General features: G+C 47.7%; 1 protein-coding gene across 1 annotated transcript in view; it reads left to right on the top strand.

Moving 5' to 3' along the window:
• The window catches only part of LOC142897772 (neuropilin-2-like), a 63,316-nt gene extending 62,730 nt beyond the window's left edge, over nucleotides 1–586 (top strand). The window contains exon 15 of the mRNA XM_076040322.1: nucleotides 398–586. Within this exon, the coding sequence (XP_075896437.1) occupies nucleotides 398–586 (189 nt within the window). The remainder of the gene's footprint in view (nucleotides 1–397) is intronic.
• The last annotated feature ends 16,447 nt before the right edge of the window (nucleotides 587–17,033 follow it).

Consider the following 17,033-nt stretch of genomic DNA (forward strand, 5'->3'; position numbering starts at 1 on the left):
GATCAAAATTTTTCTGCGAATGCATAATTTAAACAGTTTGCCGCTGCAATTTGTTTTTTGCAATTGTTGGCTCAATCAGGAAGTGCAAGTCATGAGTCACTTTGGACACAAATCAAAGCAGACTTTACCTCAGGCAGCTCGGCGAGGAAAACCAGACTTTGGATTTTCAAGTTTTTATTGACTATAACGGTATCCTATAATAATCATTTTGCAGTCACACTGCAGACTCAGTTTGTCTATAAGTTTCATGACGTGCTGTCAATGCAGGATCCGAGCGCTTCCTGCGGCCGTTGATCACTTCATGAGCCATCATGAGTGGCTTCCGCTGAGGTTCAGATGGAACAAACGATAGAGGTCAGCGTGCAGCTGCTTTAACCTCGCTGTGTCTCGTGTCCAGGTGGTGTTCGAGGGATTCTTCGATCACCCGACCAGAGGCCACATCAGGATCGACAACATCCACATGAGCAACAGTGTCCAGCTGGAGCAGTGCACTCGTAAGTCCCGCCTCCTGTCTGTCTGTCTGTCTGTCACCCGTCGATGTGCCAACCGCCGCAGCACCGCCCGCCTCGCTTCACTCCAGGGTTAGGGTTAGGGTTAGGGTTAGGGTTTCGGGGTTCCTCAAGCACTAAAAGTCCCAAATTTGGCGTGGGCACTTCTTGGGGGCTCCTCGTGAAAAAGCAAGTGGCCCCATGTCTCTAGGACAAAGTTGAAATTTCACCCCATAGACTTGCATTGAATTAGGGTTGACGATAAGGCTGAAGCTAGGGTTAGGGTTAGGGTTAGGGTTAGGGTTTCGGGGTTCCTCAGGTACTAGAAGTCCCAAATTTGGCGTGGGCGCTTCTTTGGGGCTCCTGATGAAAAAGCAAGTGGCCCCATGTCTCTAGGACAAAGTTGAAATTTCACCCCATAGACTTGCATTGAATTAGGGTTGACGATAAGGCTGAAGCTAGGGTTAGGGTTAGGGTTAGGGTTAGGGTTTCGGGGTTCCTCAGGTACTAGAAGTCCCAAATTTGGCGTGGGCGCTTCTTGGGGGCTCCTGATGAAAAAGCAAGTGGCCCCATGTCTCTAGGACAAAGTTGAAATTTCACCCCATAGACTTGCATTGAATTACTGTTAATGATAAGCCTGAAACTAGGGTTAGGGTTAGGGTTAGGGTTTCTGGGTTCCTCAGGTACTAGAAGTCCCAAATTTGGCGTGGGCGCTTCTTTGGGGCTCCTGATGAAAAAGCAAGTGGCCCCATGTCTCTAGGACAAAGTTGAAATTTCACCCCATAGACTTGCATTGAATTAGGGTTGACGATAAGGCTGAAGCTAGGGTTAGGGTTAGGGTTAGGGTTAGGGTTTCGGGGTTCCTCAGGTACTAGAAGTCCCAAATTTGGCGTGGGCGCTTCTTGGGGGCTCCTGATGAAAAAGCAAGTGGCCCCATGTCTCTAGGACAAAGTTGAAATTTCACCCCATAGACTTGCATTGAAATAAGGCTGAAGCTAGGGTTAGGGTTAGGGTTAGGGTTAGGGTTTCGGGGTTCCTCAAGCACTAAAAGTCCCAAATTTGGCGTGGGCACTTCTTGGGGGCTCCTCATGAAAAAGCAAGTGGCCCCATGTCTCTAGGACAAAGTTGAAATTTCACCCCATAGACTTGCATTGAATTACTGTTAATGATAAGCCTGAAACTAGGGTTAGGGTTAGGGTTAGGGTTTCTGGGTTCCTCAGGTACTAGAAGTCCCAAATTTGGCGTGGGCGCTTCTTGGGGGCTCCTGATGAAAAAGCAAGTGGCCCCATGTCTCTAGGACAAAGTTGAAATTTCACCCCATAGACTTGCATTGAAATAAGGCTGAAACTAGGGTTAGGGTTAGGGTTAGGGTTAGGGTTAGGGTTTCGGGGTTCCTCAAGCACTAAAAGTCCCAAATTTGGCGTGGGCACTTCTTGGGGGCTCCTCATGAAAAAGCAAGTGGCCCCATGTCTCTAGGACAAAGTTGAAATTTCACCCCATAGACTTGCATTGAATTACTGTTAATGATAAGCCTGAAACTAGGGTTAGGGTTAGGGTTAGGGTTTCTGGGTTCCTCAGGTACTAGAAGTCCCAAATTTGGCGTGGGCGCTTCTTTGGGGCTCCTCATGAAAAAGCAAGTGGCCCCATGTCTCTAGGACAAAGTTGAAATTTCACCCCATAGACTTGCATTGAATTAGGGTTGACGATAAGGCTGAAGCTAGGGTTAGGGTTAGGGTTAGGGTTAGGGTTTCGGGGTTCCTCAAGTACTAGAAGTCCCAAATTTGGCGTGGGCGCTTCTTGGGGGCTCCTGATGAAAAAGCAAGTGGCCCCATGTCTCTAGGACAAAGTTGAAATTTCACCCCATAGACTTGCATTGAAATAAGGCTGGGCTGAAGCTAGGGTTAGGGTTAGGGTTAGGGTTAAGATTAGGGTTAGGGTTCCTCAAGTACTAGAAGCCCCAAATTTGCTGTGGGCGCTTCTTGGGGGCTCCTGATGAAAGAGCAAGTGGCCCCATGTCTCTAGGACAAAGTTGAAATTTCACCCCATAGACTTGCATTGAAATAAGGCTGAAGCTAGGGTTAGGGTTAGGGTTAGGGTTAAGATTAGGGTTAGGGTTCCTCAAGTACTAGAAGCCCCAAATTTGCTGTGGGCGCTTCTTGGGGGCTCCTGATGAAAGAGCAAGTGGCCCCATGTCTCTAGGACAAAGTTGAAATTTCACCCCATAGACTTGCATTGAAATAAGGCTGAAGCTAGGGTTAGGGTTAGGGTTAGGGTTAAGATTAGGGTTAGGGTTCCTCAAGTACTAGAAGCCCCAAATTTGCTGTGGGCGCTTCTTGGGGGCTCCTGATGAAAGAGCAAGTGGCCCCATGTCTCTAGGACAAAGTTGAAATTTCACCCCATAGACTTGCATTGAAATAAGGCTGAAGCTAGGGTTAGGGTTAGGGTTAGGGTTAAGATTAGGGTTAGGGTTCCTCAAGTACTAGAAGCCCCAAATTTGCTGTGGGCGCTTCTTGGGGGCTCCTGATGAAAGAGCAAGTGGCCCCATGTCTCTAGGACAAAGTTGAAATTTCACCCCATAGACTTGCATTGAAATAAGGCTGAAGCTAGGGTTAGGGTTAGGGTTAGGGTTAAGATTAGGGTTAGGGTTAGGGTTAGGGTTAGGGTTAAGATTAGGGTTAGGGTTCCTCAAGTACTAGAAGCCCCAAATTTGCTGTGGGCGCTTCTTGGGGGCTCCTGATGAAAGAGCAAGTGGCCCCATGTCTCTAGGACAAAGTTGAAATTTCACCCCATAGACTTGCATTGAAATAAGGCTGAAGCTAGGGTTAGGGTTAGGGTTAGGGTTAAGATTAGGGTTAGGGTTCCTCAAGTACTAGAAGCCCCAAATTTGCTGTGGGCGCTTCTTGGGGGCTCCTGATGAAAGAGCAAGTGGCCCCATGTCTCTAGGACAAAGTTGAAATTTCACCCCATAGACTTGCATTGAAATAAGGCTGAAGCTAGGGTTAGGGTTAGGGTTAGGGTTAAGATTAGGGTTAGGGTTCCTCAAGTACTAGAAGCCCCAAATTTGCTGTGGGCGCTTCTTGGGGGCTCCTGATGAAAGAGCAAGTGGCCCCATGTCTCTAGGACAAAGTTGAAATTTCACCCCATAGACTTGCATTGAAATAAGGCTGAAGATTAGCGTGAAATTTCAACTTTGTCCTAGAGACATGGGGCCACTTGCTCTTTCATCAGGAGCCCCCAAGAAGCGCCCACAGCAAATTTGGGGCTTCTAGTACTTGAGGAACCCTAACCCTAATCTTAACCCTAACCCTAACCCTAACCCTAGCTTCAGCCTTATTTCAATGCAAGTCTATGGGGTGAAATTTCAACTTTGTCCTAGAGACATGGGGCCACTTGCTCTTTCATCAGGAGCCCCCAAGAAGCGCCCACAGCAAATTTGGGGCTTCTAGTACTTGAGGAACCCTAACCCTAATCTTAACCCTAACCCTAACCCTAACCCTAGCTTCAGCCTTATTTCAATGCAAGTCTATGGGGTGAAATTTCAACTTTGTCCTAGAGACATGGGGCCACTTGCTCTTTCATCAGGAGCCCCCAAGAAGCGCCCACAGCAAATTTGGGGCTTCTAGTACTTGAGGAACCCTAACCCTAATCTTAACCCTAACCCTAACCCTAACCCTAGCTTCAGCCTTATTTCAATGCAAGTCTATGGGGTGAAATTTCAACTTTGTCCTAGAGACATGGGGCCACTTGCTCTTTCATCAGGAGCCCCCAAGAAGCGCCCACAGCAAATTTGGGGCTTCTAGTACTTGAGGAACCCTAACCCTAATCTTAACCCTAACCCTAACCCTAACCCTAGCTTCAGCCTTATTTCAATGCAAGTCTATGGGGTGAAATTTCAACTTTGTCCTAGAGACATGGGGCCACTTGCTCTTTCATCAGGAGCCCCCAAGAAGCGCCCACAGCAAATTTGGGGCTTCTAGTACTTGAGGAACCCTAACCCTAATCTTAACCCTAACCCTAACCCTAACCCTAGCTTCAGCCTTATTTCAATGCAAGTCTATGGGGTGAAATTTCAACTTTGTCCTAGAGACATGGGGCCACTTGCTCTTTCATCAGGAGCCCCCAAGAAGCGCCCACAGCAAATTTGGGGCTTCTAGTACTTGAGGAACCCTAACCCTAATCTTAACCCTAACCCTAACCCTAACCCTAGCTTCAGCCTTATTTCAATGCAAGTCTATGGGGTGAAATTTCAACTTTGTCCTAGAGACATGGGGCCACTTGCTCTTTCATCAGGAGCCCCCAAGAAGCGCCCACAGCAAATTTGGGGCTTCTAGTACTTGAGGAACCCTAACCCTAATCTTAACCCTAACCCTAACCCTAACCCTAGCTTCAGCCTTATTTCAATGCAAGTCTATGGGGTGAAATTTCAACTTTGTCCTAGAGACATGGGGCCACTTGCTCTTTCATCAGGAGCCCCCAAGAAGCGCCCACAGCAAATTTGGGGCTTCTAGTACTTGAGGAACCCTAACCCTAATCTTAACCCTAACCCTAACCCTAACCCTAGCTTCAGCCTTATTTCAATGCAAGTCTATGGGGTGAAATTTCAACTTTGTCCTAGAGACATGGGGCCACTTGCTCTTTCATCAGGAGCCCCCAAGAAGCGCCCACAGCAAATTTGGGGCTTCTAGTACTTGAGGAACCCTAACCCTAATCTTAACCCTAACCCTAACCCTAACCCTAGCTTCAGCCTTATTTCAATGCAAGTCTATGGGGTGAAATTTCAACTTTGTCCTAGAGACATGGGGCCACTTGCTCTTTCATCAGGAGCCCCCAAGAAGCGCCCACAGCAAATTTGGGGCTTCTAGTACTTGAGGAACCCTAACCCTAATCTTAACCCTAACCCTAACCCTAACCCTAGCTTCAGCCTTATTTCAATGCAAGTCTATGGGGTGAAATTTCAACTTTGTCCTAGAGACATGGGGCCACTTGCTCTTTCATCAGGAGCCCCCAAGAAGCGCCCACAGCAAATTTGGGGCTTCTAGTACTTGAGGAACCCTAACCCTAATCTTAACCCTAACCCTAACCCTAACCCTAGCTTCAGCCTTATTTCAATGCAAGTCTATGGGGTGAAATTTCAACTTTGTCCTAGAGACATGGGGCCACTTGCTCTTTCATCAGGAGCCCCCAAGAAGCGCCCACAGCAAATTTGGGGCTTCTAGTACTTGAGGAACCCTAACCCTAATCTTAACCCTAACCCTAACCCTAACCCTAGCTTCAGCCTTATTTCAATGCAAGTCTATGGGGTGAAATTTCAACTTTGTCCTAGAGACATGGGGCCACTTGCTCTTTCATCAGGAGCCCCCAAGAAGCGCCCACAGCAAATTTGGGGCTTCTAGTACTTGAGGAACCCTAACCCTAATCTTAACCCTAACCCTAACCCTAACCCTAGCTTCAGCCTTATTTCAATGCAAGTCTATGGGGTGAAATTTCAACTTTGTCCTAGAGACATGGGGCCACTTGCTCTTTCATCAGGAGCCCCCAAGAAGCGCCCACAGCAAATTTGGGGCTTCTAGTACTTGAGGAACCCTAACCCTAATCTTAACCCTAACCCTAACCCTAACCCTAGCTTCAGCCTTATTTCAATGCAAGTCTATGGGGTGAAATTTCAACTTTGTCCTAGAGACATGGGGCCACTTGCTCTTTCATCAGGAGCCCCCAAGAAGCGCCCACAGCAAATTTGGGGCTTCTAGTACTTGAGGAACCCTAACCCTAATCTTAACCCTAACCCTAACCCTAACCCTAGCTTCAGCCTTATTTCAATGCAAGTCTATGGGGTGAAATTTCAACTTTGTCCTAGAGACATGGGGCCACTTGCTCTTTCATCAGGAGCCCCCAAGAAGCGCCCACAGCAAATTTGGGGCTTCTAGTACTTGAGGAACCCTAACCCTAATCTTAACCCTAACCCTAACCCTAACCCTAGCTTCAGCCTTATTTCAATGCAAGTCTATGGGGTGAAATTTCAACTTTGTCCTAGAGACATGGGGCCACTTGCTCTTTCATCAGGAGCCCCCAAGAAGCGCCCACAGCAAATTTGGGGCTTCTAGTACTTGAGGAACCCTAACCCTAATCTTAACCCTAACCCTAACCCTAACCCTAGCTTCAGCCTTATTTCAATGCAAGTCTATGGGGTGAAATTTCAACTTTGTCCTAGAGACATGGGGCCACTTGCTCTTTCATCAGGAGCCCCCAAGAAGCGCCCACAGCAAATTTGGGGCTTCTAGTACTTGAGGAACCCTAACCCTAATCTTAACCCTAACCCTAACCCTAACCCTAGCTTCAGCCTTATTTCAATGCAAGTCTATGGGGTGAAATTTCAACTTTGTCCTAGAGACATGGGGCCACTTGCTCTTTCATCAGGAGCCCCCAAGAAGCGCCCACAGCAAATTTGGGGCTTCTAGTACTTGAGGAACCTATCTAACCCTAATCTTAACCCTAACCCTAACCCTAACCCTAGCTTCAGCCTTATTTCAATGCAAGTCTATGGGGTGAAATTTCAACTTTGTCCTAGAGACATGGGGCCACTTGCTCTTTCATCAGGAGCCCCCAAGAAGCGCCCACAGCAAATTTGGGGCTTCTAGTACTTGAGGAACCCTAACCCTAATCTTAACCCTAACCCTAACCCTAACCCTAGCTTCAGCCTTATTTCAATGCAAGTCTATGGGGTGAAATTTCAACTTTGTCCTAGAGACATGGGGCCACTTGCTCTTTCATCAGGAGCCCCCAAGAAGCGCCCACAGCAAATTTGGGGCTTCTAGTACTTGAGGAACCCTAACCCTAATCTTAACCCTAACCCTAACCCTAACCCTAGCTTCAGCCTTATTTCAATGCAAGTCTATGGGGTGAAATTTCAACTTTGTCCTAGAGACATGGGGCCACTTGCTCTTTCATCAGGAGCCCCCAAGAAGCGCCCACAGCAAATTTGGGGCTTCTAGTACTTGAGGAACCCTAACCCTAATCTTAACCCTAACCCTAACCCTAACCCTAGCTTCAGCCTTATTTCAATGCAAGTCTATGGGGTGAAATTTCAACTTTGTCCTAGAGACATGGGGCCACTTGCTCTTTCATCAGGAGCCCCCAAGAAGCGCCCACAGCAAATTTGGGGCTTCTAGTACTTGAGGAACCCTAACCCTAATCTTAACCCTAACCCTAACCCTAACCCTAGCTTCAGCCTTATTTCAATGCAAGTCTATGGGGTGAAATTTCAACTTTGTCCTAGAGACATGGGGCCACTTGCTCTTTCATCAGGAGCCCCCAAGAAGCGCCCACAGCAAATTTGGGGCTTCTAGTACTTGAGGAACCCTAACCCTAATCTTAACCCTAACCCTAACCCTAACCCTAGCTTCAGCCTTATTTCAATGCAAGTCTATGGGGTGAAATTTCAACTTTGTCCTAGAGACATGGGGCCACTTGCTCTTTCATCAGGAGCCCCCAAGAAGCGCCCACAGCAAATTTGGGGCTTCTAGTACTTGAGGAACCCTAACCCTAATCTTAACCCTAACCCTAACCCTAACCCTAGCTTCAGCCTTATTTCAATGCAAGTCTATGGGGTGAAATTTCAACTTTGTCCTAGAGACATGGGGCCACTTGCTCTTTCATCAGGAGCCCCCAAGAAGCGCCCACAGCAAATTTGGGGCTTCTAGTACTTGAGGAACCCTAACCCTAATCTTAACCCTAACCCTAACCCTAACCCTAGCTTCAGCCTTATTTCAATGCAAGTCTATGGGGTGAAATTTCAACTTTGTCCTAGAGACATGGGGCCACTTGCTCTTTCATCAGGAGCCCCCAAGAAGCGCCCACAGCAAATTTGGGGCTTCTAGTACTTGAGGAACCCTAACCCTAATCTTAACCCTAACCCTAACCCTAACCCTAGCTTCAGCCTTATTTCAATGCAAGTCTATGGGGTGAAATTTCAACTTTGTCCTAGAGACATGGGGCCACTTGCTCTTTCATCAGGAGCCCCCAAGAAGCGCCCACAGCAAATTTGGGGCTTCTAGTACTTGAGGAACCCTAACCCTAATCTTAACCCTAACCCTAACCCTAACCCTAGCTTCAGCCTTATTTCAATGCAAGTCTATGGGGTGAAATTTCAACTTTGTCCTAGAGACATGGGGCCACTTGCTCTTTCATCAGGAGCCCCCAAGAAGCGCCCACAGCAAATTTGGGGCTTCTAGTACTTGAGGAACCCTAACCCTAATCTTAACCCTAACCCTAACCCTAACCCTAGCTTCAGCCTTATTTCAATGCAAGTCTATGGGGTGAAATTTCAACTTTGTCCTAGAGACATGGGGCCACTTGCTCTTTCATCAGGAGCCCCCAAGAAGCGCCCACAGCAAATTTGGGGCTTCTAGTACTTGAGGAACCCTAACCCTAATCTTAACCCTAACCCTAACCCTAACCCTAGCTTCAGCCTTATTTCAATGCAAGTCTATGGGGTGAAATTTCAACTTTGTCCTAGAGACATGGGGCCACTTGCTCTTTCATCAGGAGCCCCCAAGAAGCGCCCACAGCAAATTTGGGGCTTCTAGTACTTGAGGAACCCTAACCCTAATCTTAACCCTAACCCTAACCCTAACCCTAGCTTCAGCCTTATTTCAATGCAAGTCTATGGGGTGAAATTTCAACTTTGTCCTAGAGACATGGGGCCACTTGCTCTTTCATCAGGAGCCCCCAAGAAGCGCCCACAGCAAATTTGGGGCTTCTAGTACTTGAGGAACCCTAACCCTAATCTTAACCCTAACCCTAACCCTAACCCTAGCTTCAGCCTTATTTCAATGCAAGTCTATGGGGTGAAATTTCAACTTTGTCCTAGAGACATGGGGCCACTTGCTCTTTCATCAGGAGCCCCCAAGAAGCGCCCACAGCAAATTTGGGGCTTCTAGTACTTGAGGAACCCTAACCCTAATCTTAACCCTAACCCTAACCCTAACCCTAGCTTCAGCCTTATTTCAATGCAAGTCTATGGGGTGAAATTTCAACTTTGTCCTAGAGACATGGGGCCACTTGCTCTTTCATCAGGAGCCCCCAAGAAGCGCCCACAGCAAATTTGGGGCTTCTAGTACTTGAGGAACCCTAACCCTAATCTTAACCCTAACCCTAACCCTAACCCTAGCTTCAGCCTTATTTCAATGCAAGTCTATGGGGTGAAATTTCAACTTTGTCCTAGAGACATGGGGCCACTTGCTCTTTCATCAGGAGCCCCCAAGAAGCGCCCACAGCAAATTTGGGGCTTCTAGTACTTGAGGAACCCTAACCCTAATCTTAACCCTAACCCTAACCCTAACCCTAGCTTCAGCCTTATTTCAATGCAAGTCTATGGGGTGAAATTTCAACTTTGTCCTAGAGACATGGGGCCACTTGCTCTTTCATCAGGAGCCCCCAAGAAGCGCCCACAGCAAATTTGGGGCTTCTAGTACTTGAGGAACCCTAACCCTAATCTTAACCCTAACCCTAACCCTAACCCTAGCTTCAGCCTTATTTCAATGCAAGTCTATGGGGTGAAATTTCAACTTTGTCCTAGAGACATGGGGCCACTTGCTCTTTCATCAGGAGCCCCCAAGAAGCGCCCACAGCAAATTTGGGGCTTCTAGTACTTGAGGAACCCTAACCCTAATCTTAACCCTAACCCTAACCCTAACCCTAGCTTCAGCCTTATTTCAATGCAAGTCTATGGGGTGAAATTTCAACTTTGTCCTAGAGACATGGGGCCACTTGCTCTTTCATCAGGAGCCCCCAAGAAGCGCCCACAGCAAATTTGGGGCTTCTAGTACTTGAGGAACCCTAACCCTAATCTTAACCCTAACCCTAACCCTAACCCTAGCTTCAGCCTTATTTCAATGCAAGTCTATGGGGTGAAATTTCAACTTTGTCCTAGAGACATGGGGCCACTTGCTCTTTCATCAGGAGCCCCCAAGAAGCGCCCACAGCAAATTTGGGGCTTCTAGTACTTGAGGAACCCTAACCCTAATCTTAACCCTAACCCTAACCCTAACCCTAGCTTCAGCCTTATTTCAATGCAAGTCTATGGGGTGAAATTTCAACTTTGTCCTAGAGACATGGGGCCACTTGCTCTTTCATCAGGAGCCCCCAAGAAGCGCCCACAGCAAATTTGGGGCTTCTAGTACTTGAGGAACCCTAACCCTAATCTTAACCCTAACCCTAACCCTAACCCTAGCTTCAGCCTTATTTCAATGCAAGTCTATGGGGTGAAATTTCAACTTTGTCCTAGAGACATGGGGCCACTTGCTCTTTCATCAGGAGCCCCCAAGAAGCGCCCACAGCAAATTTGGGGCTTCTAGTACTTGAGGAACCCTAACCCTAATCTTAACCCTAACCCTAACCCTAACCCTAGCTTCAGCCTTATTTCAATGCAAGTCTATGGGGTGAAATTTCAACTTTGTCCTAGAGACATGGGGCCACTTGCTCTTTCATCAGGAGCCCCCAAGAAGCGCCCACAGCAAATTTGGGGCTTCTAGTACTTGAGGAACCCTAACCCTAATCTTAACCCTAACCCTAACCCTAACCCTAGCTTCAGCCTTATTTCAATGCAAGTCTATGGGGTGAAATTTCAACTTTGTCCTAGAGACATGGGGCCACTTGCTCTTTCATCAGGAGCCCCCAAGAAGCGCCCACAGCAAATTTGGGGCTTCTAGTACTTGAGGAACCCTAACCCTAATCTTAACCCTAACCCTAACCCTAACCCTAGCTTCAGCCTTATTTCAATGCAAGTCTATGGGGTGAAATTTCAACTTTGTCCTAGAGACATGGGGCCACTTGCTCTTTCATCAGGAGCCCCCAAGAAGCGCCCACAGCAAATTTGGGGCTTCTAGTACTTGAGGAACCCTAACCCTAATCTTAACCCTAACCCTAACCCTAACCCTAGCTTCAGCCTTATTTCAATGCAAGTCTATGGGGTGAAATTTCAACTTTGTCCTAGAGACATGGGGCCACTTGCTCTTTCATCAGGAGCCCCCAAGAAGCGCCCACAGCAAATTTGGGGCTTCTAGTACTTGAGGAACCCTAACCCTAATCTTAACCCTAACCCTAACCCTAACCCTAGCTTCAGCCTTATTTCAATGCAAGTCTATGGGGTGAAATTTCAACTTTGTCCTAGAGACATGGGGCCACTTGCTCTTTCATCAGGAGCCCCCAAGAAGCGCCCACAGCAAATTTGGGGCTTCTAGTACTTGAGGAACCCTAACCCTAATCTTAACCCTAACCCTAACCCTAACCCTAGCTTCAGCCTTATTTCAATGCAAGTCTATGGGGTGAAATTTCAACTTTGTCCTAGAGACATGGGGCCACTTGCTCTTTCATCAGGAGCCCCCAAGAAGCGCCCACAGCAAATTTGGGGCTTCTAGTACTTGAGGAACCCTAACCCTAATCTTAACCCTAACCCTAACCCTAACCCTAGCTTCAGCCTTATTTCAATGCAAGTCTATGGGGTGAAATTTCAACTTTGTCCTAGAGACATGGGGCCACTTGCTCTTTCATCAGGAGCCCCCAAGAAGCGCCCACAGCAAATTTGGGGCTTCTAGTACTTGAGGAACCCTAACCCTAATCTTAACCCTAACCCTAACCCTAACCCTAGCTTCAGCCTTATTTCAATGCAAGTCTATGGGGTGAAATTTCAACTTTGTCCTAGAGACATGGGGCCACTTGCTCTTTCATCAGGAGCCCCCAAGAAGCGCCCACAGCAAATTTGGGGCTTCTAGTACTTGAGGAACCCTAACCCTAATCTTAACCCTAACCCTAACCCTAACCCTAGCTTCAGCCTTATTTCAATGCAAGTCTATGGGGTGAAATTTCAACTTTGTCCTAGAGACATGGGGCCACTTGCTCTTTCATCAGGAGCCCCCAAGAAGCGCCCACAGCAAATTTGGGGCTTCTAGTACTTGAGGAACCCTAACCCTAATCTTAACCCTAACCCTAACCCTAACCCTAGCTTCAGCCTTATTTCAATGCAAGTCTATGGGGTGAAATTTCAACTTTGTCCTAGAGACATGGGGCCACTTGCTCTTTCATCAGGAGCCCCCAAGAAGCGCCCACAGCAAATTTGGGGCTTCTAGTACTTGAGGAACCCTAACCCTAATCTTAACCCTAACCCTAACCCTAACCCTAGCTTCAGCCTTATTTCAATGCAAGTCTATGGGGTGAAATTTCAACTTTGTCCTAGAGACATGGGGCCACTTGCTCTTTCATCAGGAGCCCCCAAGAAGCGCCCACAGCAAATTTGGGGCTTCTAGTACTTGAGGAACCCTAACCCTAATCTTAACCCTAACCCTAACCCTAACCCTAGCTTCAGCCTTATTTCAATGCAAGTCTATGGGGTGAAATTTCAACTTTGTCCTAGAGACATGGGGCCACTTGCTCTTTCATCAGGAGCCCCCAAGAAGCGCCCACAGCAAATTTGGGGCTTCTAGTACTTGAGGAACCCTAACCCTAATCTTAACCCTAACCCTAACCCTAACCCTAGCTTCAGCCTTATTTCAATGCAAGTCTATGGGGTGAAATTTCAACTTTGTCCTAGAGACATGGGGCCACTTGCTCTTTCATCAGGAGCCCCCAAGAAGCGCCCACAGCAAATTTGGGGCTTCTAGTACTTGAGGAACCCTAACCCTAATCTTAACCCTAACCCTAACCCTAACCCTAGCTTCAGCCTTATTTCAATGCAAGTCTATGGGGTGAAATTTCAACTTTGTCCTAGAGACATGGGGCCACTTGCTCTTTCATCAGGAGCCCCCAAGAAGCGCCCACAGCAAATTTGGGGCTTCTAGTACTTGAGGAACCCTAACCCTAATCTTAACCCTAACCCTAACCCTAACCCTAGCTTCAGCCTTATTTCAATGCAAGTCTATGGGGTGAAATTTCAACTTTGTCCTAGAGACATGGGGCCACTTGCTCTTTCATCAGGAGCCCCCAAGAAGCGCCCACAGCAAATTTGGGGCTTCTAGTACTTGAGGAACCCTAACCCTAATCTTAACCCTAACCCTAACCCTAACCCTAGCTTCAGCCTTATTTCAATGCAAGTCTATGGGGTGAAATTTCAACTTTGTCCTAGAGACATGGGGCCACTTGCTCTTTCATCAGGAGCCCCCAAGAAGCGCCCACAGCAAATTTGGGGCTTCTAGTACTTGAGGAACCCTAACCCTAATCAACCCTAACCCTAACCCTAACCCTAGCTTCAGCCTTATTTCAATGCAAGTCTATGGGGTGAAATTTCAACTTTGTCCTAGAGACATGGGGCCACTTGCTCTTTCATCAGGAGCCCCCAAGAAGCGCCCACAGCAAATTTGGGGCTTCTAGTACTTGAGGAACCCTAACCCTAATCTTAACCCTAACCCTAACCCTAACCCTAGCTTCAGCCTTATTTCAATGCAAGTCTATGGGGTGAAATTTCAACTTTGTCCTAGAGACATGGGGCCACTTGCTCTTTCATCAGGAGCCCCCAAGAAGCGCCCACAGCAAATTTGGGGCTTCTAGTACTTGAGGAACCCTAACCCTAACCTTAACCCTAACCCTAACCCTAACCCTAGCTTCAGCCTTATTTCAATGCAAGTCTATGGGGTGAAATTTCAACTTTGTCCTAGAGACATGGGGCCACTTGCTCTTTCATCAGGAGCCCCCAAGAAGCGCCCACAGCAAATTTGGGGCTTCTAGTACTTGAGGAACCCTAACCCTAACCTTAACCCTAACCCTAACCCTAACCCTAGCTTCAGCCTTATTTCAATGCAAGTCTATGGGGTGAAATTTCAACTTTGTCCTAGAGACATGGGGCCACTTGCTCTTTCATCAGGAGCCCCCAAGAAGCGCCCACAGCAAATTTGGGGCTTCTAGTACTTGAGGAACCCTAACCCTAACCTTAACCCTAACCCTAACCCTAACCCTAGCTTCAGCCTTATTTCAATGCAAGTCTATGGGGTGAAATTTCAACTTTGTCCTAGAGACATGGGGCCACTTGCTCTTTCATCAGGAGCCCCCAAGAAGCGCCCACAGCAAATTTGGGGCTTCTAGTACTTGAGGAACCCTAACCCTAACCTTAACCCTAACCCTAACCCTAACCCTAGCTTCAGCCTTATTTCAATGCAAGTCTATGGGGTGAAATTTCAACTTTGTCCTAGAGACATGGGGCCACTTGCTCTTTCATCAGGAGCCCCCAAGAAGCGCCCACAGCAAATTTGGGGCTTCTAGTACTTGAGGAACCCTAACCCTAACCTTAACCCTAACCCTAACCCTAACCCTAGCTTCAGCCTTATTTCAATGCAAGTCTATGGGGTGAAATTTCAACTTTGTCCTAGAGACATGGGGCCACTTGCTCTTTCATCAGGAGCCCCCAAGAAGCGCCCACAGCAAATTTGGGGCTTCTAGTACTTGAGGAACCCTAACCCTAACCTTAACCCTAACCCTAACCCTAACCCTAGCTTCAGCCTTATTTCAATGCAAGTCTATGGGGTGAAATTTCAACTTTGTCCTAGAGACATGGGGCCACTTGCTCTTTCATCAGGAGCCCCCAAGAAGCGCCCACAGCAAATTTGGGGCTTCTAGTACTTGAGGAACCCTAACCCTAACCTTAACCCTAACCCTAACCCTAACCCTAGCTTCAGCCTTATTTCAATGCAAGTCTATGGGGTGAAATTTCAACTTTGTCCTAGAGACATGGGGCCACTTGCTCTTTCATCAGGAGCCCCCAAGAAGCGCCCACAGCAAATTTGGGGCTTCTAGTACTTGAGGAACCCTAACCCTAACCTTAACCCTAACCCTAACCCTAACCCTAGCTTCAGCCTTATTTCAATGCAAGTCTATGGGGTGAAATTTCAACTTTGTCCTAGAGACATGGGGCCACTTGCTCTTTCATCAGGAGCCCCCAAGAAGCGCCCACAGCAAATTTGGGGCTTCTAGTACTTGAGGAACCCTAACCCTAACCTTAACCCTAACCCTAACCCTAACCCTAGCTTCAGCCTTATTTCAATGCAAGTCTATGGGGTGAAATTTCAACTTTGTCCTAGAGACATGGGGCCACTTGCTCTTTCATCAGGAGCCCCCAAGAAGCGCCCACAGCAAATTTGGGGCTTCTAGTACTTGAGGAACCCTAACCCTAACCTTAACCCTAACCCTAACCCTAACCCTAGCTCAGCCTTATTTCAATGCAAGTCTATGGGGTGAAATTTCAACTTTGTCCTAGAGACATGGGGCCACTTGCTCTTTCATCAGGAGCCCCCAAGAAGCGCCCACAGCAAATTTGGGGCTTCTAGTACTTGAGGAACCCTAACCCTAACCTTAACAACCCTAACCCTAACCCTAACCCTAGCTTCAGCCTTATTTCAATGCAAGTCTATGGGGTGAAATTTCAACTTTGTCCTAGAGACATGGGGCCACTTGCTCTTTCATCAGGAGCCCCCAAGAAGCGCCCACAGCAAATTTGGGGCTTCTAGTACTTGAGGAACCCTAACCCTAACCTTAACCCTAACCCTAACCCTAACCCTAGCTTCAGCCTTATTTCAATGCAAGTCTATGGGGTGAAATTTCAACTTTGTCCTAGAGACATGGGGCCACTTGCTCTTTCATCAGGAGCCCCCAAGAAGCGCCCACAGCAAATTTGGGGCTTCTAGTACTTGAGGAACCCTAACCCTAACCTTAACCCTAACCCTAACCCTAACCCTAGCTTCAGCCTTATTTCAATGCAAGTCTATGGGGTGAAATTTCAACTTTGTCCTAGAGACATGGGGCCACTTGCTCTTTCATCAGGAGCCCCCAAGAAGCGCCCACAGCAAATTTGGGGCTTCTAGTACTTGAGGAACCCTAACCCTAACCTTAACCCTAACCCTAACCCTAACCCTAGCTTCAGCCTTATTTCAATGCAAGTCTATGGGGTGAAATTTCAACTTTGTCCTAGAGACATGGGGCCACTTGCTCTTTCATCAGGAGCCCCCAAGAAGCGCCCACAGCAAATTTGGGGCTTCTAGTACTTGAGGAACCCTAACCCTAACCTTAACCCTAACCCTAACCCTAACCCTAGCTTCAGCCTTATTTCAATGCAAGTCTATGGGGTGAAATTTCAACTTTGTCCTAGAGACATGGGGCCACTTGCTCTTTCATCAGGAGCCCCCAAGAAGCGCCCACAGCAAATTTGGGGCTTCTAGTACTTGAGGAACCCTAACCCTAACCTTAACCCTAACCCTAACCCTAACCCTAGCTTCAGCCTTATTTCAATGCAAGTCTATGGGGTGAAATTTCAACTTTGTCCTAGAGACATGGGGCCACTTGCTCTTTCATCAGGAGCCCCCAAGAAGCGCCCACAGCAAATTTGGGGCTTCTAGTACTTGAGGAACCCTAACCCTAACCTTAACCCTAACCCTAACCCTAACCCTAGCTTCAGCCTTATTTCAATGCAAGTCTATGGGGTGAAATTTCAACTTTGTCCTAGAGACATGGGGCCACTTGCTCTTTCATCAGGAGCCCCCAAGAAGCGCCCACAGCAAATTTGGGGCTTCT

Source organism: Nelusetta ayraudi, unplaced genomic scaffold (genome assembly GCF_046127955.1).
Source record: "Nelusetta ayraudi isolate G7.1 ecotype Tasmania unplaced genomic scaffold, CSIRO-AGI_Nayr_v1 ptg000060l, whole genome shotgun sequence".
Classification (NCBI taxonomy): domain Eukaryota; kingdom Metazoa; phylum Chordata; class Actinopteri; order Tetraodontiformes; family Monacanthidae; genus Nelusetta; species Nelusetta ayraudi.